General features: G+C 45.4%; 1 protein-coding gene across 2 annotated transcripts; it reads right to left on the bottom strand.

Moving 5' to 3' along the window:
• Window positions 1–8,109: 8,109 nt before the first annotated feature.
• rad18 (RAD18 E3 ubiquitin protein ligase) lies at window positions 8,110–21,310 on the bottom strand. 2 transcript variants are annotated; one of them, XM_057030628.1, is made up of 14 exons: window positions 21,136–21,310; window positions 20,667–20,745; window positions 20,310–20,371; window positions 20,119–20,189; window positions 17,760–18,178; window positions 17,435–17,534; window positions 16,834–17,021; window positions 16,456–16,526; window positions 16,083–16,143; window positions 14,163–14,294; window positions 12,449–12,575; window positions 11,791–11,835; window positions 11,286–11,369; window positions 8,313–8,451 (listed from the first exon to the last, which is right to left on the bottom strand). In XM_057030628.1, the coding sequence occupies exons 1-13, from the start codon at window positions 21,184–21,186 to the stop codon at window positions 11,354–11,356; spliced, it is 1,422 nt and encodes a 473-aa protein (XP_056886608.1). In that variant the 5' UTR covers window positions 21,187–21,310; the 3' UTR covers window positions 8,313–8,451; window positions 11,286–11,353. The 2 variants fall into 2 exon arrangements, with proteins under 2 accessions (XP_056886607.1, XP_056886608.1); XM_057030627.1 differs by lacking the exon at window positions 11,286–11,369 and having other exon boundaries at window positions 8,110–8,451; window positions 21,136–21,308.
• Between the last annotated feature and the right edge of the window lie 1,664 nt (window positions 21,311–22,974).

Below are 22,974 nucleotides of genomic sequence, written 5' to 3'. Positions count from 1 at the left end.
GCCCATTAAGAGGAGAGCTGGGGATTAAGCTCAGTCTTCATTAATGTCAGCTTCCCCTCGCCGGACCGACACGGGTCCATTGAAACCTAATGCGGATGAGAAATATGACGTGCAATGTTTTTATCTGCACATCAGAAACTTGCATTCTCTTCTAAGGTGTTTCAGAATACCGGAAGCCTGTTCCAGATCACATTGAGCCCCCCCCCAAGAAAACTGCAGATTGATACTGTTTTCATGAAAGCAGAGATTAAAATGAAGGGGGAGGCATTTTGAGATAATGCCTCATTTCCTTTTAACATACCAGTTATTTATTCTTGGGCCATTGCCTCCTTTAATGGTCCAGGAGGAAACAGCCCAGCCTGGATGGCGATGGTTGCCATGGGTTTCCAGCACTTTCCTGTTTTCATGACTAAATTCCGTGCTTGTTTGTCTGGACTTCCTTCACTCTGACCTACATAGCTCCACTGTTTTTGCCAAACTTGTGGCATGAAAACCTGCAGGAATTCCAACAAAGTTGAAAGTGAAATAAATATGTTTTTTTTTTAAACAAACAAACACATATATGTGCTTTATTTTGGGACTTTGTTGATCACATCATCAGGGCCAAACCTTTTCTCCCAGGTTTGCTTTAATTGGCTCAGTCCGCTCCTGTAGCTTCCATCCATATATTTTTACTATTCTATATGATCTTATCTGAAGATCCTTCTTACTGAAGGAACATGGTATGAATATTATGGGCGATAGCTGATATATGGAAATATTTCCTCCATCGGAGCTGCAGAAAATAACAGGATTCTCTCTATTTTGGCATTTTATTAAAAGTAAAATTTTTAAAAAGAAAGAAAAAAAGGTTCCACAAACTGATGATGTTGGGTTAAATGGCGGCAAAAGCAGCAAAAATGATGCTGAATATTTCTCTGCCATCGGAATCCAGATGCTTCTCAGGCAGGTTCGGTTCTGACCGAGGACGGTGGTCAGCTGGACCAGTGATCCTGTGTGATGGTGGTCAGCTGGACCAGTGATCCTGTGTGATGGTGGTCAGCTGGACCAGTGATCCTGTCTGATGGTGGTCAGCTGGGCCAGTGATCCTGTGTGATGGTGGTCAGCTGGACCAGTGATCCAGTCTGATGGTGGTCAGCTGGACCAGTGATCCGGTCTGATGGTGGTCATCTTAACCAGTGATCCTGTGTGGTGGCGGTAATCTGGGCCAGTGATCCTATAACGTTTGCTTTGCTTTACTTGTGAATCAGCCAGTAAGTTTTAATCAGATTTTTATCTTCTCTGATCTTCTCCAAACAAACGGGACCTGTCGGCCTCTCCTCTCCTCTCCTCTCCTCTCCTCTCCTCTCCTCTCCTCTCCTCTCCTCTCCTCTCCTCTCCTCCCCTCCCCTCCTCTCCTCTCCTCCTCTCCTCTCCTCTCCTCTCCTCCTCTCCTCTCCTCTCCTCTCCTCTCCTCTCCTCTCCTCTCCTCTCCTCTCCTCTGTTACTGGGAGGTGATCAGCCTGCATTTCCAGTAAATCAGGTTTACAGGACTGTGGGAACCGTTTCTTCTCCTCTGTGGCTCGGAGACGTTGCCTCCACCAGCTGGATTCAAATAAGTAAATATTCATGCAGTGGCCTGAACCTTCTCATTCAGGTTTATCAATCAGGCCATGAGATCATTGAGCATTTAAATCCAGTCAGAGCAGAGAGGGACAGAATTCGCTGTATTTGAAGAGGAGGAAATCTTCATTTTCCACGTGAGCCTCCAGGACTTCACAAATGGAAGTGAATAAATGTATGTGCAGTGTTGGTGCTCGTCCTTCTTTGACCTTCGCAGTGATGAAACGCATCAGAATCACACGGGGGACAAATAAGAGGACATCCGCGATGTCCTCACTCGTGGAATCGTGCAGCTGTTTTTCACCGAGTGATCACAGCCGCATCAGGGTGCTGTGCTGTCTCCAAGGAACCGCCTCATTTAGGGCGCATTAAAGGCGCAATGTTCTGAACCTCCCAACCCGGAGCTGATGTTCTTTCTCCTACCACGCTGCCGTATTCATTTTTCTTTTGTTGGGGGGGGGGGGGGGGGGATCATGGAGATCGCAGCAGATGAGTTAATGAAATGTTCCCATTTGAAGTGTCAGAACACAGCACTGATCCAGTTAGACTCAGTCATACACGCTGGAAAAACACCTCACAAGCGTTCGTGCAGTGTTATTGTTTCACAAATGAACCCCCCCCCCACACACACACACGCAAGAGCAACAGAAACAAGTCAGATTGATTGTGGCACATTGGCACATGAGAGAAAAGCAAAAATAAAGTCCTGGCGTCTGGAAAGACGCAGCGGTGGACGCGGCATCTCACCGCAGGCCCCCGTCAGGAAATATCTCTGTGACCTTTATCACAGCGGGCTGCAACACAATATGGGAGGAAAGTGACTTTTCCAACTTTCTTTACTCCCGTCGCACACGTGGTGTCACTTCTGATACAGCCATCACAATTGTTAATGGAAGATCGGACCACTGGTCGCTTTGGGGGTTTGAAAGTCAAACTGCTGTAAAAAGAGGCAAAAAGAAGCACTGGGCATAAAGCAAAGTGTGTTCTCCATAAACCAGCACTGGCAGGTTCAAGTTGATGTAGACATGATGTAAACGACGTGTTAGGGGTTTATTTATGGAGGAGTGGGACAACAAGATCCATGGGGGATGTAAAGGGGGAAAGGACTCTGTTCCAAGACCAGTCAGCAACACAAAGCAGCTTTTTTTATTACCACAATGTGGCTGAGACCATGTAAAAAGGTCATTCGTGTACATAGATTCTGTGAAAAATAACAACTTTGGCTGTTCGTTACCATTCCAGAGACATAAGGAGAGAAAAGCAAATGTAGGCCAGAAACAGATGTCTGATCATTGATGTAAAATCGCTCAACGCCACATAAAACAGGAAATCTGCCTGGGTTTTACCTGGAACTTTGGTGGGGCCCACCAATGCACGGCTGACTTAAAGCTGATCTCTTCTCTTATTAGAACGTATAAAGAGACTAGCAAGGAGAATGTAAGACGTCTGTCTGAGGGACTGCACTTGCACTTCAGCTGTAACACAAATACCAATAAACCACAGAACATCGGAATTTACTAAGCACTTCATTTCTTTACACGATAAGATGAACGCTGTGGGCCTTTGTTTACTCGCCAACTTGGCAACACCTAAAAAAACCAGCCACATTGTGTCCATTAGCTAGCCTGAGCTAGCCTCCCGTGTGTTAGCCCTTTGCTTGACTCTGTTGACGTGGCTCTTGTGAAAATACACCCCCCAGTAGTAAAATACCCCCCTCTCTTACAACCTCTAATAGTATTACTATTATCATAGTAGCATCGTGTCTCTCTCCCAATCAAGACGGAGACAGCGAGGTTACTGTTGTGCGATACGATAAGTAATGAAAACATTTGAAGGATTCGGCTCAATTTGTACAGTGTTTGACATTCCTGTTGTTATCCCTCATGGCTGCATGAGGATGCCCCTGATGAATATCAGCGGTGTGAACGGGAGAGAATTTGTGCAATATTATGAGAACTTTAGGCCAGAATTACAGCCTGAAATTCAGGAAGGGTTCAGCACCAGAGGGCATCCACGATCGGTCCAGTGTTTTCAATTTCCTGCTGGCTGTCTCAATATTTGTTTAGATTTAACCCCCATTTCTGCTCAACCTCCACGTGAAACCGGAGGGTGGCCCGAGATAGAGCGAAACCGCCCCGTTGAAATGGGAAAGGGGAGAGGGCGGCGGGTACAAAGAGCTGCCGGAGGTGTGCGAGCGAGAGACTGCTGCACTCACGCCAGATTACGTCTGGGGCAGGAAGGATCGCGGAGAAAATTAAATCTTCCAATTTCAGAGTCTTTTGAAGCCTCAGTCACTGAGAGGTGCACACTGAGGCTGGGAATTGCTAGGAGCCGGTCCGGGCTGATGTTCCGGCCTCTGATGTGATTTGTAATGATGTGACATGCTCTGCAGGGAGCTCTAGTGATAAACATCAAGCCCCTCAGAAGCACCATCGGCAACCAAATGGCGAGTCGATGGGATTGGAAGACAAATGTTGCTATTTTTAGTGGACACTTGAGGTCTTCCGTCTGCTCCGAAGGATGTGCACAGAAAATATATTCACCTCCAAGAAATAAACCAAATTATTTTCAAAACTGCCCTCAAGTCCCAATTTATGCTTTCACCACATATGTGTTATATGAAAAAGAAGGTGTTCACAGTCGTGCACGTCTTCTGTGCTAAACCAGGGAGAAGGAGAAGGCCTGAAACGTCTCTATTTTCGCTATCAAACACTGGATCTGCAGCCGCTGCGGCGGCTAATGAGGCGGCAGCATCAGCTCGCTCGGATCCATCAGGAACCAGCAGAATGATTGGATCAGCGTGGCCCAGACCTGAGCGATCAAACACGAGCCCTCTGCTTATGGAAGATTCATCGGAGCTGTTAATTATTCCAACACCCTCCTCTCAGATAGAGACAGCAGCATCGCCGCTCAGTTATCTGGTTCACTCACTGAAGCTGCAGCGAGAGGAGCTAATAAAAATAAGGCTGAAGAAAACAGATGGTTGCAGGTTTCCAGGGAGAAACAAGACTACTCTGACTGACCTTGTTCTTCAAGTCCAAGAGATGAAAAGGTTCTGACGATAGATCCCCCCCCTCTCCACACACACACTGTAAACACTCTGGGTCCTTCTTCCTGTTCCTGGGGTTTTTCATCCAGCAGCTTTGTCTTGAGGAGATTTGGTCCAGTGATTGTTTGATCTGTGAATCACCTTTACGCTCTCAGCGATCAGAAGATCACGTGAGCTCCGAGCCATCACACCTGCGGGTTGCTTCGGATTATTCTTTATTTAATCTGTGCATGTTTTCTCTGTAGGTGAGAAGAGACGGTGATCATTGAACACAAGGCGCTGACTTAAATGATCAATAATTAACGAGGCCGCTGATCAATTCATTATTAGAGTGGATTCAGCCTTTATTCAACATGCTTCTAGATCTGTGGATCTGACTGGTGGCTGTAAACAGTCATCAACCACCTGACATGTCAGGCTTGTTAATAAATACTAATCAGCCACATTCTGCTTCTGTTTCTCCTAAATGTCCCTGAACACCACAGATGCTCTGATTCAACATATTAAGATTGATCTGTGCATTTTTATAAAACAGGAGACTTAAGGGAACGACTAAATCATCTGGGGATGAAGGGAAAAGTAGCAGCGCAGTAGCTACACTTTAATGTAGCGATGGTGATAAATACAGAGGCTGGCGGGTCGGGCGATAATGGTGGAACATAAATATGAGCACAAGTGGAGCAGAGACTCGCTGCATCATGGGAAAATACTCAGCAGGCGAAAGCTAGAGCCACAAGATTGAGCTGCAGAATAATTACAAGCTTTTAACTCAGGAGAAAAGACTTAAGTCTACTTTGGAAAGACAGGGTGAGCTCTAGGGACAGACAGATATTTAGAATTGTGAGGGTTTGGCTGGTTATTCCGGTTTTACAGACCAACAGGAGGTAAAAAATCCTCTTGATTTACATGCCAGAGCAGCGTTGTCAACATTTATGTTATGTTGATTCAAATATTGGTTTTGTCTGGATCCAAAACTGGAAAAGAAAATTGCAGCCTGCTGCTCCACCAGGTCACTGACAGACATCAACAGGTCATCGTTAGACGGGAATTCCAACTGTCATCCATGTGTCCTGGGGGGCTGAGAGCATTTTTCTTTTGGTTACCTTTCCATTGATTTCTTTGTTGTTCCACATCCGGTGACGGCTCCCTGATCGGCTCGGAACCAGACTTATTGTCCGAGAGCTCGCTGGTGGTCCACGTCTGGAACGTGACGGAACTGCAGATTATTAACAGTCGATATGTCCAAACACAATAAAGCAGAGCTCCCGTCTCCGCGCCGCTCATTTCCAGTTGAATCCCGACAGGTTAAAGTTCAATTTGACTGTTTGATTTCTGCAATCCTGATTTCAAAAGCAGGATTTTGCCTTTCTGAGCGCGAAGGCAGCTGAAACCCAATAAAAGGAGCTTCCAACATTAAACTACGCACTGAGGGAATATTTCTGGAATTGAAACACGGTTTAAGGAAATTGGCTTCACCTCTAATTAACCTCCAGTCAGCTTGACGGCTCTCGTCATTAAAACCAGCAGATACAGGGGAGGGGGGGGGGGGGGCAGTCTGGGGGGCCCCGCTCCTGGTTCCAAAACGGGGGGAAAAAAAGTTTTCAGCAAAACACTTTGAAACCACCAAGCGCTGCAGAGTCGCCCCTGATCCGCAGACGCGGATGGTGTGTTTGCTCATGACACCAGATGTTTGCGTGCACGCTTCCAGTAAAGGGAGCTCTTCCACTGGAGGCCAGTCCGAGGGAAAACTGATCTGGGTGCAGTCCTGACACAAACAGTGCGGGTTTTACGACCTGCTGCGTGATGCGTTTATGTAAACAGAGATTTCTATTGTCCCCCCCCCCCCCCCCCCCCCCCCTCACTCAGCTGCCCTCCATCACCGCTGACCTCTTTAACCACCGTTTGCTCCCCCCGACATCAAACTGCCCTCCTGCCTCCTGCCAATCGCTTCAGTTGCCCTACGTGCGTCCGCTCGTGGTTCCTGCAGCTCTGGGAGGAGCCCGTGACAGCTGTCAGCAGATGTTCGATCACCCAAACATGCAGCCGTCGCAATTACACCACATACGGCGCTTTTTGCGACTCCATTAACTTCATTTCCATCTGCTCTGGTATCACAAGCCTGCAGCCGCCGGCGAGAGTTTCATTTCAAACTGGCGGCAGAAAATTGCTAAAAGGAGTTACTGGTTTAGAACGTGTGTGTGTGTGTGTGTGTGTGTTACATTGTTCTCAGAACAGAATATCATTATTATTAATGAATGTCATAATTCTATGATCTTCAATCCCAAAGGTGGCCTGATGAATGTAACAGGATAAAGTGGTTGGTCGCGGTTTCACCCCGAGTGGAAACATTGGTGAATCAAACGGAGAAGTTCTGGAGCTCCGACACTCCCAGCTCCCTTTACTCATCTCACTTTCCAGTGTGATTACCTGCGGGTGATTGATTAGATTAAGCTCTTGAGAGTCGGGCCAATAAATAAAAGGACGTACGTTGTCTCACAGGAAAGTCCCAGTCGATCCTCTCTGACAGGCAGGATCGCCTGAGAAATCAACTGGATCCGGTTTCCAGAGCTCATTTTCGGGATTGTGACCCGTCTGCTATGAATGTGGAAGCAGAAGATTCCCTGCCGCAAGGCCACATGTCCGACGTGCAGCTCCTGCGTCGATAAGAAAGCCTGGAAAACCTGGAAAACCTGGAGATGTGAGGCTGAAGAGCAGCAGCCCTCAGAGCCGAACTTAAGATTTAGTAACACTGTTACACTTGGTGCTGAAAGGACGAGGAGCCCTTAATCACCACCGGTGAGACAGCCTTGGATTAAAGGAGAGTCCAGAAATGACTTTAACCCTCACCCCAACCCTGAGCTGTCATTAGAGCCAGTTTACTCTTCAGCACTCCACCCGTCGAGGGCCCAGTCAGGTCTCGTTCGGGCCTCTCGTGCGGCTGAAGATACAGACGTGCTAATGACACCAGGGAGAAACAGCCGGAGGAGGGGTGATAGCAGCTCCGTCAGAGGAGAAACAATTGCCGAGCATCTTTTTGCTGACTCCAGACGCGCCGGTCCAAATCTCCAGTTTCCATCATCAGCCTGGGCGGTGATCGGCACCCGCTTTGGATTCAATTACTAAAGAAACGTATTCAAATACAGATGTTTGCGACGCCGTGCGGCTGCAACTCTCCCGTGGCCAACCTGCTGCAGACAGGAGAGGGTTCCTCCAGGGTCTCCTGCCTCTTCCTGTCCTGAGCTGATGGCGCCGCTGGACGTCGCTGATTTCGAAGGGAGCTTGACGAGCCTCCGTCTATGATCCTCTACGTTGCTGTCTTTTTTAAGAGAGCTTGAACAGCAACATCTGGAAACACCAGCCTGGGGTCGTGTTGCTGTGCTCGGTCCTGCTACAGCGCACGAGCTGCAGCGTTTGGAACAATTACACAAACGTGCACACAATGAAACGGCACAACCAAATGCTGTGAATGTGGGATATTTATTTCAGTAATACTGAAAATAAAACTGAAAATAGTACAAAAATGCTTTCAGTTACAAAGGTAACAGACATATAAAAACCTGTAAAAACAGGCTGAAAACAGGGAGAAAAGATAATTGCTGCGTTTATTAATACAGGAGTGAGCCTGCTTTTAAAGTCAAAGGAAATCTTGGCTAACACTGAAAAGCGCTTCAAGGGTGCTGGAATCGGGGATCTCTGGCCGTTACGTTTTACGGCGTCGTTTCCCAGGGACGGGCGACGCGTCCGCGTCCTCTTTTCTGGAGCGTGATCTTCGTTTGTGGACGGCGGTCCTCGTCGTCTCTCTGCATGACATCATTTCAGACGTGTTTATTGGTTTTCTTAATGTGAGACCTGAAGTGCCGGACTAATAAAACAGCACATATGGAGGACACGTGTTTAACCGTGACACCAAGGCAACCTTAAAGTGGCGAGTTAAAGAAAAAAAACATTTCAAAAAACTATTCCTCGCGCACCAGGGAACCGCTGTGGTGCTTTTATCAGACTTGAGAGGAGCAGGGAGTGAAAACAGCAGCTCTGACCTGCAGGTTACATCATGACTACAGCACAGAACAACCGCAGGCATGAAAGAACAACTTCTGTCGACCGTGTGGGTGCCAACAGAGTCAGGACGGGTGTCAACAGTCATCGCCAGCGCATCACTGGACATCACCGGTCACACCCACACCGAGGTTTGATATAATTTAATCTGGGGCTGTGGTTATGGGCTGCGGGAGGAAACGAGAGAAGCCCCCGCATACACATGAAGAGAAGATGGAAATCCACTTAGCGAGACCGATTAAAAGCTGGGCCCTTATCGCTATGGTGACCGTGCTGCTAATTAGCCTAGTACAAAGACTGGCAGTAAAATAAAAGAGCAGGCTTGTTGATGGCGACAGTCACCGGAACATTTATGTTTTATTTGTCTTTATGTTTTACCATATTAGGCAGGACTTTGGCCAGACCGTTCTTGAATTTTAGGATTTGGAACCGCTTAGTGCATACTGGAATGTTTTCAATTCTGGAGTAACCATGACGACTATTTCCTGTTTTCATAAAGTTTATTTGATCCAACCTGAGGGAAGGCTAATGGTTCCGGGTCACTACTAGTACCTGTGCTAAGCTAATTAGCAATACTCCATATGTTTGCATCTCTGTTATTGTTGTTGAAATGGGGAAATCTAAAAAAATGGGACAAAAAGCTCACGCATAGTTTAGATAGATGGTGATAAACGAGCAGTTTGACATCAGGCACTCACACTGGATTAATTAATCTCATGCTACAGTAGCTACAACAGTCTCTGGGAAATATTTGGTGTGATAACACAAAAAACGATGTTGCCAGTTTTCCCAGCCTGTGACTCAGACGCAGCTCCGCTTCAGGTCAACAGAAAAGTTCTGCTATTGTAATTGTTTAATCAGGCCATTGAAGGCGTGTTCGTCTCCCATCGACTTCATCTCGTCTAATCATGCGTTAGCCCACGCCGTGGTGCTGAGGCAACGCGCCCAATACCAGCCTCTTCATTTAATAAATCCCACTTCAAACTAACAACTTATACCTTCTGACATGCTGACAGCTCATTGCAATGAATTTTGGAAAGAGGAGGTGAAGCGGAAAATATGGAGCTGCGACAGTCAGAGAAAATTGATTTCCAGAAGCAGATCTTTAAATTACAGGATTATTAAATATTGATGTGCTGGCTCCTTTCACATCAAAGTGGCTGAAAATAAACTATAAGATATTAAATTTTGATGAGAGTCTAGTGATTTAAAACCAGCTGATTCCCCTGGTGGTTTATGGACACATCGGTGTTTCTTGGTTCTGCCACCTGATGGACCCTGCGGCGCCGCTCAAGAGCTGAACTACAGGCCGACCGGTGGCGTGAACTGGTCAAGGACAGTTAATCAGTCACCACGGGGAGAGGGTCCAGGGTCTTCATCTGGGACGGGTCCAGAAACAGCCCGCTGGGCTTCTGGGTTTAGAAGGAAGACAACAGTCTTCTACGTGGACAGATTTACAGGGACCGGCCATAAACGTGTCCTCACAAAGGTGGAGGGCTGTTGATTTTTGCTGATTATTTGGAGGGGAGATGATGTCCGCGGACAACCGGAACGTTTATTTTCATCAGGAATCTGCCTTTCAGTTGTTGGAACCGCACGGCCCCAGTTCGACAGTCAAAGCTCTGATGGACGTTCAGCTGTTCCTAAAATAAACCGAGCACTTCATCCTTTCACAGCACATCTGATGAAAATACTGATAAGGTTTAGAATTTACTGATTTTACGACCCTAATTCTCCGTTTCAGTGCCGTTCAATGTCATTTCCTGAGTCTGGACAAACCCCAGAGATTCAGAATTTATTGTCTTTGGCTCAAGGTCAGACATGTCGAGGCTGAACAAGTGAGCTCAAAGTTAAATGCTGTTTATTTGCATTTGTTTCTGCTGTCTGGGACATGGCAGCACGCACGGCTTTCTTAATGTCCTTGGAGCGGATCTATGGAATTCACTGCATAATTCATGATCCCAAATGGAAGCTTCGGCACGTCGCCTCCAACTGAAACTTCTAGCTTAATTCAGTTGTCTGCGCGCTGTCTCTAAAGAAACAGAGGGATGTGAACTGTCCCATCACGTGATGCAGATGATGAAGGAGCAAACACGAGATGTTAAAAGGTTCTGTGAAGGGGCCACTGTTCACAGACGTAATGGGAGCTCCACTATCGCTGGACTTTGTATTTATCACTGACGTACGGCAATATAGATTGTGGCGATACGATCCTCAGGAGTGTTAACGTCTACAAACAGACTGCGAGGGCTGAGGGACATCGATGTAAGAGAGAGCGTCCAATGGTTTTTTAAACAAACTGTTGACACCAGTAACTTGATGAGTGAGGCGTCCGCATTTCCCAAGAACAGGAGAGGAAAAGCATCACAGGGGAGCCTGGAAATGAGCCGAGAGGACCCACAACCCTGCTCAATGAGCTCCATCTGACCGGGATCAAAGCAGGGAAACAGATTATGACGTGAACTCGAGTCTAACTTAGGACGGGAAGGATTTTACAAGTCAGATGGTGCGTTTCTTCGACTGTATTTGACCTTATCGCGGCCCTCATCACAGTGGCGGTATGGAGTCACGTCCTCACCCAGAACAGCAGGAAGCGGAGCACCGAGGGGCCCACGTGGCGCGCCAGCCCCCTCATCCTTTCAGAGGTCAGTAAGGCTTCTGCCTGAAACCGCACCATTACCCAGTCGGGGACCAGAACAGGGAGAGGCGGATTAACAGGCTGTAGAATCCTTATCAGTGAGTCACCATCACATTTACTAGGACCTTTCAAAATAAAAGCAATGACAAGCTGGCGTACACAAAGACACCAGAGTTCTTTGGTTTTAAATCCTAGTGGAGCTTATTAGAATTCCACCGCCTGAGACTGACAGGAGTGCCTCCGAAAACGTTCGTGATGTACAGAAGAGGGCGAGAACCTAAATGCAAATCAGGCTCTGCGCACGTTTATGAAGGTTTTCTCATTAAAATCTGCGGCGAACACCTGCTTCCAAACGTGGGCGAAGATAGAGAACAGGCTGCAAATTAAAACCCCACAAAACAACATCGCTTTTCCCGACGGCAGCAATGAAAGGAGAAACACTTACTCAAGGTTTGCAGCAGGCTCTGGACCAAAGATGTCTGAAAGGGAACTGCAACGGAGAGAAAGAGTGAGACGTCGTCCGCAGCAGAACAGCAGGGTCACATGTGACGGGATCGTCTGAATCCGAGCATCAACGCGTACGAGCGCTTGGAAAACTGATGAATATGCAGCAAGCGTTACGGCCATGAGAGGACGCCTGTAGGAGGCTTGGGCGAGGTCCACAGTCCATTAAGACGTCAATGTTTATGTGCGGTTTGGTAGCTGGAGGCGTAGCGACCTCGTATGAGACCTGATTCATGAGTGATGCTTTGATCACAACATGATCTCATTATGTCGCAGCTTTTCATTCGTGATCAGCTCAAATGATACACATTTTTAAGGCTTTCATCGAGTTTTTAGGGTCAGATTGTGGGTAGAACCAGCAGAACCGGGCTTACAGGTTTGCATCCAGCAGCAATGGCGTGTTTCTAAACAAACCAGCAGAACTGAACCAGAACCAAATGCTCCGATTCATATATGAAGGCTCAATCAACAGATAATTCTGAAGGATTACAGGTAAAACTTTATTGTTGCTAAAGGGGGAATTAGCAACGCCCCAGACTACAGCTGCTGCTCCGTCTCTACGACCATCGGCACCAAAGTTGTTCCTCCAGAGGACTCACCTGCTGATGGATACGTCGCTGCTGGTGGGACTGGGGGGCCATTCATTACTTGTAGCAGATGGATCCTCGTCAGTTCCTCTGTCTTCCACCTTAATGGGTAAGCGGCATTGGGTCGGCTCAACTTTATCTGGAGACGAGACATATCAATCAAAACTGGCCGAGCCCTAATGAAGATGGTGATGTTGGTCACCGTAAGGAGAAAACAGTCCAAAAGTGAAAGATTTTGTGTGCGTGTTGGGGGGGGGCGATCTAAATTCAAGCCTCGTTAGCTTGTCGTTTCTGAATGAACCTGCTCACATGAACACCCCTGTATGTTGAAAGGTTGTCCCTGATGCAAGGACAAGGCGTCCTGTGGTCAGTCTTTACAGGACTCTGCTGGTACCATGGAAACAGTATCCCATCATCACAGCACGACCGTCCAGTCCACCAGCTACAGATGCTAACAGCATTACTGCCAGGATGGTGTGACTTATCCCTGCAGGCAGGCACAAACACATCATCTCCCTGGATGGATGGAAAAGGAACGGCGCCATTTCATCCATCAATCCCAATTTTTAACCACCACAGTTATGTTTCTCACCACGTCTCACTTCTAATTAGCACAGTGTACGCATGTAAACAGAGTCTGGAAAACAATTTAAGCTTCATCGATAATGACGAATAATGAGGCTCGGAGGCAAACAAACATCTTAACAAAGCGGCAGAAGCCTCTTTAACCATTTTTATTGAACGGACGGATCTGTCGAGGGAGGCTGGAGCCAGTCGTCCCTTAATCTGAAGGAAAAGTCCTTGGACGAGCCGTGGAAGGCTCAACCGTCTGTTCTGGGTGTATGTGTGGGAGATTACCCCACAGCAGACGACACTTTAGAGGGTAGATCCTGTCCCAGTGTGATCAACTGGAGTCTGGGACCAAAGCTGCACCGAGACACAACAACAGCATTTATTCTCTTTCTGGGCACATCAAAAGTGGGAAATTATACCAACTTCCAAACATTCCAACGCAAGATTGTGAGGAATCTATTATTGCTAAGTGGTGGAGAGGGAAATGACCGATTGTCCCGTTTGTCTGATGATTGTAATCCTGATCTGAGAAATGAGCAACGATAGTCTGGATCCATCGGAACAGTGGCAGATTTAGGAGCTGCCTTTGTGTCGGCTGTCATATTCTGATTCCTGCTCGGTTACACACTGGAATGACTTGCTTTCCGGGTATACGCAGGATCGCTTTTGCACAGCTAATGATCCGTTACTGTCCCGATCCAACCAGGCCTGGAGCAGAAGGGTCGGTGCGTCAGGAGGAAATCCCTCCTTACATCATTTATTTTCTCTTTGGTCCAGCCACATCTGAGACTTAACACGGTTCACTTCTTAAAACAGTCTGGATAACGATCCCTCCACCCCGGGTGTCTCTGCCAAGGAATCAGCGTAAATGCAACAGTGTTAGAGCGGCAACGCTGCTACTGCGCTGACATCTGTTCTTGGGCCTCTGACAGAGATCCTGTCAGTGTCTGACGTGCTGTCTCTCGCAGACAAACACATCGGACGACAGCTGTACCCGCTGCGTGACGCAGCTCTTCCCCTCCCTTCATATATAATGTATGATTCAAGCGGGAGATGGGCAGATGGTTGAATTTAAAGGAGCAGGTTGGAGAGCCACAGGAATGGAAAACTGTAACAGCTGTCAGATGAAATATGAGGTATTCTTATAAGGTACCTGCAGCGTGCGCCTCTGCCGAGTTCTCTTCTTTCACAGCATCTTCCCGTGTGTTCCGAGCCGGCTTGTTGGTCTCTCTGCGACCCCGGACCTGGGCAATAAGGCGGGAAAATTCGCTGCTGTTCTTCTTCCCTGCAGGCAGACACACATGTTGGGGGGGGGGGGGGAGTCCGAAATTTAAATGTCCTGATGCATCAGAGGCGAGCAGCAGCTTTCACTGAAGTCAATGCAAAATTGATTAGCACAATGCAACGTGCAGTTGTTCATGGCGGGGGCCGCACAGCTGGCTACACACACCAAATGGGCTGAAATGCGTGAAATTAAATTCAAACACGCACCAAAAAAGGTAAGAAAACCTCAGACGACCTCTTCCAATATTGTAGGAAAACTTTGTTAAAGATAAGAGGGATGGGGGGGGGGGGGGGGTAAGTGTCAATCAGCCGAACATTAATTTCTCTGTGAAAAAGGTTCCCAAGGAGCTTCTATTCCAGCGCAGAGCTTTGATTCCTCTGCCTGTTAGAAGCATCTCTGAGTAGATATGAGCATGACTAACGGGCCGGGGAAAAGCCTTTTTTCCTTATCTGTCAATCAGAATGGGAAGTTTGTGCGTCTCAATTCCCCTTAAAGTCCATCAAATGTTCAGTCAGACCAAATCTACTGTTTTATCATTTGCAGGTTACTTTCTTTTTCTAACTGAGCCACTATAAAAAGAATTTACACCGCTGAACATCATTTATCTGTGTAATAGCTGCTGGTTTACAGGGTATAAGGTAATTTAATCAGGGCCTTATAATTACAGCACAGCTTCTTTTTTTTTTTTTTTAAATGATGGTAGTAGAGAAATTCATCGGAGAGGATATTTCCTTGGAGGCTTGCCAGGTTTTTCCCTGCCGTCAGTCGTGGGCTTTGACGATGTGGCCTGAATGATCACCCGCTAACGTATAAACACAAAGGACATTTGGACAGTACGCAGGAGCGTTTTCACCTTCCCGTCTGCTCACTCGCTACTCCCGAAGATGGCAGAGTGAGTCATCCGCATCCTTCTCTGATAAATCAAGGGGTTATCACAGCGGCGCTGCTATTTATAGACCCCCACCTGCTGTGAGTCACATCCATATTTCAGCCACCGCTAAGTTTGTTCATCAGTGTCATTTCCAAGAAGCTTTTCATCTCATGCAAACAAGTTCAGATAATCCAAGCGGCTGTTTTTGACCCCCGACGACACAATAAAACCACAGACCACATCCAGACCTCAGCCCATTTCAGCAAGGCCCTTTAGCTTATATAATAAAACCTTTAGACACTCAAACAGAAACTTACATTCAAACTCACAAACCTGCTGCATTATTCACTCGATTTCCACCGACAGGGAGTAAAAAAATGTCTGTTAATATAATGGTATGTAAATTTGATGTAAATATAAAGTGAATATATCTGTCTGAAATAATCTGGTTGTTTGGAAGACAACCAGAAGACAACATTCCCATAAAATGAATGGATTTCATACTTTAGACATCCTACTGTGAACTCTAGTCTCTGTCTTGTGCTGTCGGGAAGAAATTGTTTTTGCAATGGCTGTTGAAAGAGAATAAAAATGATCGTTCTAGATTCTTCCTGCCTCATCTGAAACTGAGACCCTGAAACTGATTGAATGGGATGTCTTTATTTCCTGCCCTGGTCCTGTACACACAAGTGTTGGGCCAAGACAAGTACGGAATATTTGTCCAACATTTGATAAACAGTGGAGAACATGAGAAGAATATTAGAAGAAAAAAAAAAGAAACAAGGTTTAACAGGAGCTGGTTAAATCTGTTTCATGCAATGGAAAGTTGCACTGAGATGCACTGACTTGTTAGCATTGATTTCAGGGATCGCCTTGGCAACGCGCAGCATCTGCCGTCTCAGAAAATAGTCACTTACTGTAATTTGAATGCAGCTCATCAATCTCCCTCTCAGACTGATTTTTGGAGAACATCATGGCCTGTAATTGAATGTAAATGGCAAATAAATGAATAAAACTAGTCATGATTTGCATGAAAGTGGCAACATATGAAAACATCCTGGATCCTGCAGCTCAAACAAGCACTGCTTTCCTCTTACAATAATTCTTCCACCTTTTCTTTTAACCAAAAGCTCTCTTTTCTTCCCAGTGCCACACACACTAACTGGACTTCCTGTCACTGCCTTCGCTTCCTCTGTTTGCAGGCTCCATTTGCCAAAATGGTGAACTGCCTTTCATCAAAACAATACTTGGAGGCCCAGACACAAACAATTCATGCTGCTTCACACATACAGGTTGGACTTTTCCCTGCAGCCGATGCCTGATCTTCTCGCTGGCCTCCACCTCTTTGGCAATATCTTCAGCTGTTGGGAGAGAGGAAACACCACTAGGTTAGGCAAAGGTGGCACATACACAATGCACACATGGCACGGGTGACTTTGCTACAGGAAAGTGACTGAAACATTACGTGCAAGTGCTCAACAGCGTTCAGCAAAGTGAACGCGTGAGGAGAGCAGGAAATCCAGAGAGCAAGGAGTACATCACTGTTTATGATGTCATCGCAGCTCAGATAAATAACACCTTTAAATATCAGATTTCACTTACTCTTTAAACATTCTCTGTTTTTAAAATAGACCAAACGTTTAGAACGCAGCAAGGCCTGTGGATTACCTGATTTTGGATTCAGGGAATCACACTCGGCGTTGTATATGTGCACAAAAGTCTGGTGCCTTTTGACCAGCTGATCTCGGGAGCCCTGTGATGAGAGATGGCACTCCTTCAGCCTCCTCTTCAGCTCCGACATAGACAGCAGGTTGTACACCAGCTTCGCCATCGGACGCTTGCTCTTGCCAAGGGAACTACGGCAGATGTGGAAAGAGTCATTTTACCTGACAGAGGTGGACTCCTCTTGGCTCCGCAGTAACCTTTGTAAGATTAGTAAAGACCCACACCTCTAATGAGACCAGCCTATTGGGCAATACATGAGACCGTATACTGGCAAAACATTTCCTTATCGACAATGACGGGTCGGTCATATTTGTGCTAAGTAAATGAGAGAGAAAAATCACGGCAGTCTGACAGCACTAACTATACAAGAATCTGGGAGAAATTCAACGCCGTGCTGAAGAAACTGACGATGAGCGGGAGCAGTGAGTTCCGTCCCAACAGCTTCCGTCGCTGACACATTACCGCTCTCTTCTGTTCTCACTTTCTCGAGGATCTCGGGGCCTCTGTGCAAACAAGAGTAAAAAGGATTGAGTGGGTGCTTTACCTCCTCAAACTCTCTTTCTTCTCCCCTCTAGTGAGACACGTGTCCAGATGCTTGTTAATAAAGTGCTGTGGCACACTCACAGAGCACACAGGGCACTCCACTGCAAAAGACACATAAAAGCCTGTTTCAGTGTCGGACTCTTCGTCAAAGCTTGCTGCACCAGATTTATGTCTTTGCTGCGGCTCAGGTGAGAGAGAGACATGTTTCAGAGAGGTAGGATGAGAAAGGAGACATGTCACTAGCAAATGTGTACTAGCAGAGCTTAACAAGCTGGTTCCTCAGAAAGCAGCACAGTGAGTCACAGAAGGTGACAGCAAAGCGTCACCTTTGATTATGGGCTTTATGTCAATCGGTGGTGATGAGGAATGAGCAGCCTCCAGAGCAGAAGTGTGACTGGGCCAGGCTGTGCTCTCCTGCTTGACTGATTTCAGAAGCTGGAGATTTTCCTCCTCCACATCCATCGGTTCTTCCTTCACCACCAGCGGCGTGGATGATGAATGGAGGTCGACCTCATTGGAACGGCGGATGCCACCAGTTTCTGTTTCCTCCGCAGGCAGAGAGATGGAGCTGGGCGCCCAGAGTTCTTTACTGGGAGAGGTTTTTGGCTTCTTCTGGAAGTAGTTGCTCAGAAACGAGCTCTTACACGCCTGCCCTTTCTGCCTGGGAGTTCTGCATTTGACGGCTGAAGCAGGGCTCTTTGGGGAAATCGGAGGGGATTCGAATGTTACTTTCAACAGTTGCTGCCTACAGGAGGAGAAAAAGAAAAAGTACTTGCTCAGAAAAATTTGTTCCAACTGAAAAGACCAGAACATCTTGTAGGTTACAGACTGAGCGTAAAATCAAATGACAGCTTCTAAAGTAAAATTTAAATTAAAAAAAACCCAAGGGAAAAAAAAAAAAAAAGAGTAAAGCGGCACAGTGAGTAAAACCATTTCAGATTCACCCAAACTGTTAGCTTCTTTCCTGCTTAACCAAAAAAAAAGATTAGACACTGTGGCTACAGTCTTGGGCTAAGATGTGGACAGCAAATAAACTGCCGGGCAGTAAAATGGAATTAATGAGGTGTGTTATGTTCTCCTTTCTATATTTAAACTTGTTTATGCTTGATGACCCCCCCACAGGCGTCCCTTTCTCTGAACATGCTGCAGAACATTGTTTAATCTGAAGGGCTTTAAAAACAAAAAACAACAATCGATTTATGTGATTCGTGTCTAATTACAAAAAGTGGGAAATTATATCCAATCCCAGACGCAGTCCGCTTATGTGTGGGCCGTCCCCTATCTAGTTAGGACAAATCCCCTAAAAAAGAGGCTGAACTGGTGTTTGACTGGAGGAAGCCATCATTCGTGAGCGTACCTAAGAAAATATATTTACATAATTCAGGCTAATGCTGCCCCAGCTCCAAAAAACGTGAAAGAACTCCAGATGGAGATGACAGCGTTGCTGTTACTGCGATAAGACAAAAATGGGACGGGAAAACAGTTAATGATTTGCAAAAGGTTCAGGACTTCTGTGTAATGACGGTGAATTGCACCCCCAGCCAGAAACAACCTACCGCTGTATTTTACGCACAGTTTCACCCTGAGAAATGGGCCAAAGGCACAATTAAAGGAGCAATCTGCAAACCGTAAAGCAGATAGAAGCCATATGGGCCGATCTTTTGTTTGTCCTCGTCCCCAAGGGAGACATTTACACAGGCCCAAAAATAAATTTTATTTATTGTTCCAGTCAGAGAAGGCAGATAACTGAATTTGACCAAGTAGTTTTTGTTAGTCTATTCTGAAAAGTGTAAAATGTCATGACAAAGTCAGGGAATTCCATGTTTTAGATGCTCAACGAGACAACAGGAAATTAAAAACCAGAGGGCCGAGCCCCTCATAGTGATGGCAATCAGAACATCTGCGGTTAGACAGGAAAGCTTTCACGGTGTTGATAACACTGAAGTGATTGATGAAAGCGTGACGCATCCTCACTGACAAATACGCTGGTCATCCCAAACACGAAATGAAAAACGGTTTTCTGTCAGTCTGCCCACTGATGCCCAGACGATGACAAAGGTTAGTTTACAGACAGACCCTTAAAGGCCACTGTGAGAGCCCAAATATCCTCTTCAGTCATTTCTGCCACCAGTGGGAGGAAGCAGGTGGCAACAGTACCAGCAAAAGAAAGGAGCGGTTTCTGGCACCGCGATAAATGTCACCAGACACATCTGATGATTGAAAAAGGTCAGGCCTAAAGCAGCAACGCAACAAGAAAAGTGGATCAAACTTTGAATGACTCCAGGCGACACCGACGATTTACAGAAAGTCTTTAAAATGGAAGTGGATCAGTGGAAATTATAGTAAAAATGTATTTTTAGTGGTATTTTTACTGGCTCAAGTTAAACTGCAAAATTGGACATAGCAAGTGTTTATTACAGATGCTGTACATCCGTCCACCAGAAGGGTGGTGGGTCACAGTTCCATCCTCAAATCCAACCAAAGAAATTAGGGTCAACTTTGTGACTGAGAGCTAAACACTGTTTGCATCTGGCAGGTGTCCCGTGGCGTCCATGAGATGTCCCTAGCACCCACGTGTCATTGCTCAGCCCCTGCCCATAAGCCTCTCTTCATTTTAAACACATAGCAAAGGTCAACGGCCTCAACTGAAAGTGCTGTGCAAAAGAATATGCTTACTTAAATTACCTTGCAAGTTGAAAGCTAGTCACCAAGTCATCCAACAAGCGGTTATTTCTAAGATCTTGGTCGGTTGCTTGCTGAAAAGACAGAGAGAAGCACGACAAAGCTCATCTCTTTTGTTAACAAATGCTTTTGTTTGCAGTTCTGAATTATTAATGTCTATTCTTTTAAAAGTAAAACAACCTGTACATACTTACTGTATTGCAAACTGGACACAGCAACTTGTAGGAAAAGAATTTTCTAATGCACAAAGAACAAACTGTACAAAAATAAAGATGATTTAGTTACAGTGAAACAATATAAATATACATTAACTGCATTAAATTAGCTGCACAAAACTACTACTAAATAATAACAAAGCAAGATAATCTCGCTATGTCATTTCTTGCATGTTTTAAAACACAATTAGATGCAGGTCAATGATAGATTCTGCAGTTTTAAATCAGGTTTTCCAGCCGCAGACCAACATCAAATATTCGGACCTACTAAATCTCAAATTAGCTGCTCTCCTTCCCCAAAGATTGACATAACTACCTCAATTAAGCTCAACTTACAGTTGTGAGAACATTTGGTCATCATCGTTATGTTCAGAAAGTCGAAGCAAATCGGGCACCGAAGCAGATTTTCAACATTCTGGAAAAGACAAGAGGAAAACAAAAAACTGAGCTGATAAAACCCCTAAATAATAAAAGCTACATACGCCCGTGCATATTTACCCTAATACAGAATTATATATGCCATTCATAAATTAAGACAAACAATAACGGTGCTTCTTTTCGTGCCCCAGATTGCTACATTACACCCTTACGGTACATCTAAAACTGAGAAGGTAACATTTTATTCGATTATTACTTAAACTCGTTATTAGCTGCATGTCAAACAATTTTTATTTTGCTGTCTAACGCTTTGTAAACCTGTTTTAACCCAACAATATGTGTGTGTATGTATGCTAGCAGCCGCCGTGTTTGCATAAAGGTACATTTTCAAAACATATACAGGCATATGTATATATGTATAACCTACTTTCAGAGATGCAAGGGGGGGCGGTAGATCCCACTCGATCTGAAACGCCATGTTTGTAATGTAAATAGCAAAAACTGGGTGGAAAAGAAACAATTTTAAAACATCTCTAATGTTGAATCCAAAATCCCGCTCAGGGAGAAACTTCCGGCTTCATCGGCGACTTCCGCTGTTACGCAATTTCAAAGTAAAGGATCAAAGGGTTTTGAGAGCGAGTTGAGATTTATATTAGTTGGTTTTTTCTTGTTGATACAACTAAACATCTGCTTTCTGTCGAACAGACATGCGTTGCTTTACACGTCAAACATTACTTTATGAATGAAAGCTATTGTTCCAAATCATTTGTTTTAGCAGTTACAACAGTTCTGTTTTTTAAATCACCGTTTTTAGCCTTTAGACTCTAAAGGCTAAAGTTTAGCCCATTTATCAACAGCGATTCACTTTCTCCTTTCTTTCTTCAATGTTTTATCCATTAAGAAATGAAATGTATGTCGCTGTTTCTGCATCTTATGTATTTTTTATGTCTTGTATATCTCCTTTTTTGGGGAAAAGTGCATCACAATATTTTAGATTATTATTAGCAGTAGTGAAGAACGGATCCAAACATATCTGTGTTTTGCAAAAGTGTTTATTAAAGTATTTCTTATTATGTCTACTAAAAGCTGCATGTCTGCTCTTCTTCTCTCGTAATATAAACTTTTAGCTTCTCCATTGCAGCCCATGCCTTCATCTTCATCATTCATTATCATCTCTCATCTCTGCATAAATATTTTTTCCCCCTTTGCCTCCATCCACCATTTCCAATTCACTAAAAAATCCATCTTGGACCATCTGAGCCTGTTTATATTCAGATCTATGAGCACGCAAAATCCAAATAATCATTTCTGGCTCAACATTTGCAGAAAATCTTGGCATGAAGCAGACTTTCTCAGATGTTTGTGTTCATCTCATTACCCGTGTCAAAGCCACGCAGCTTAAGCTCTGTTAAATGTGACCACATATCGAAATCCGATAGTGGAAAATGGGTATTCCATAATAACAGACGTACCCACGGGGCTTTTGCAGCGACAGCCTTACCTCTGCTATCTGAAGCCTAGATAGAACAAGTAAGCCTCATTGACAAGGGTATAAGAACGAGAATATAGTGGAGTTAGCCTCATATGGGTTTGACGGTTGTTTTCAAGCCGCCCTATTGAGGGTGAGTTCTTAAACTCCCCACTTTTAAGGTGCTACAGTGATCCTAACAGCTAGTGTCAAGCTCCCAGTGGTGAATGAGCTATTTTCACCTTTACATCACTGGTCTGTTCCAGCCGACCAGCCTTATTTCACTAAGATATATATTTTATTGTCATACTGGCACGTTTTACCCAAGATTTCAGCTCTTTTCCTTCTCTGCTTGCAGGCTAATTCAACCTATTTTCCAGCCAAGGCAATGAGCAAAGCGTCCACTTGCTAATGTAAACGTGACATTTACTGTACGTGTGTGCTAAGCATGCGTGTGATGTTTAAGGAGGCGGTCGGGTCTTTACATCCCCGTGTTCTCTCTAGCAGACAAGGGGACATTTTCATGCAAATGGATTCGCCCTGAACTCTGTCATGTGTGCTGGAAGGTGATTATCCAATCAGGCAAATATCCACAGGCATTATGAGCTGTAATTAGATTTTCCTGCTGGTTTGGAGGATACAAGCCCCCGAAGCATTTGGGCAGGAACATAATTTGACAATGTTAGTCAAGCATTAATGACTTTTGTGCACATTCTCTCTATAGAATACCAAATGATTTGGTGACAAGGTTTCCAGTGCAGGGAAGCATGAATCTGCTTTTGTTTGGCATTTATCATG

Source organism: Takifugu flavidus, chromosome 4 (genome assembly GCF_003711565.1).
Source record: "Takifugu flavidus isolate HTHZ2018 chromosome 4, ASM371156v2, whole genome shotgun sequence".
Taxonomy (NCBI): Eukaryota; Metazoa; Chordata; class Actinopteri; order Tetraodontiformes; family Tetraodontidae; genus Takifugu; species Takifugu flavidus.
This window is presented reverse-complemented; position numbering and strand designations above follow the sequence as displayed.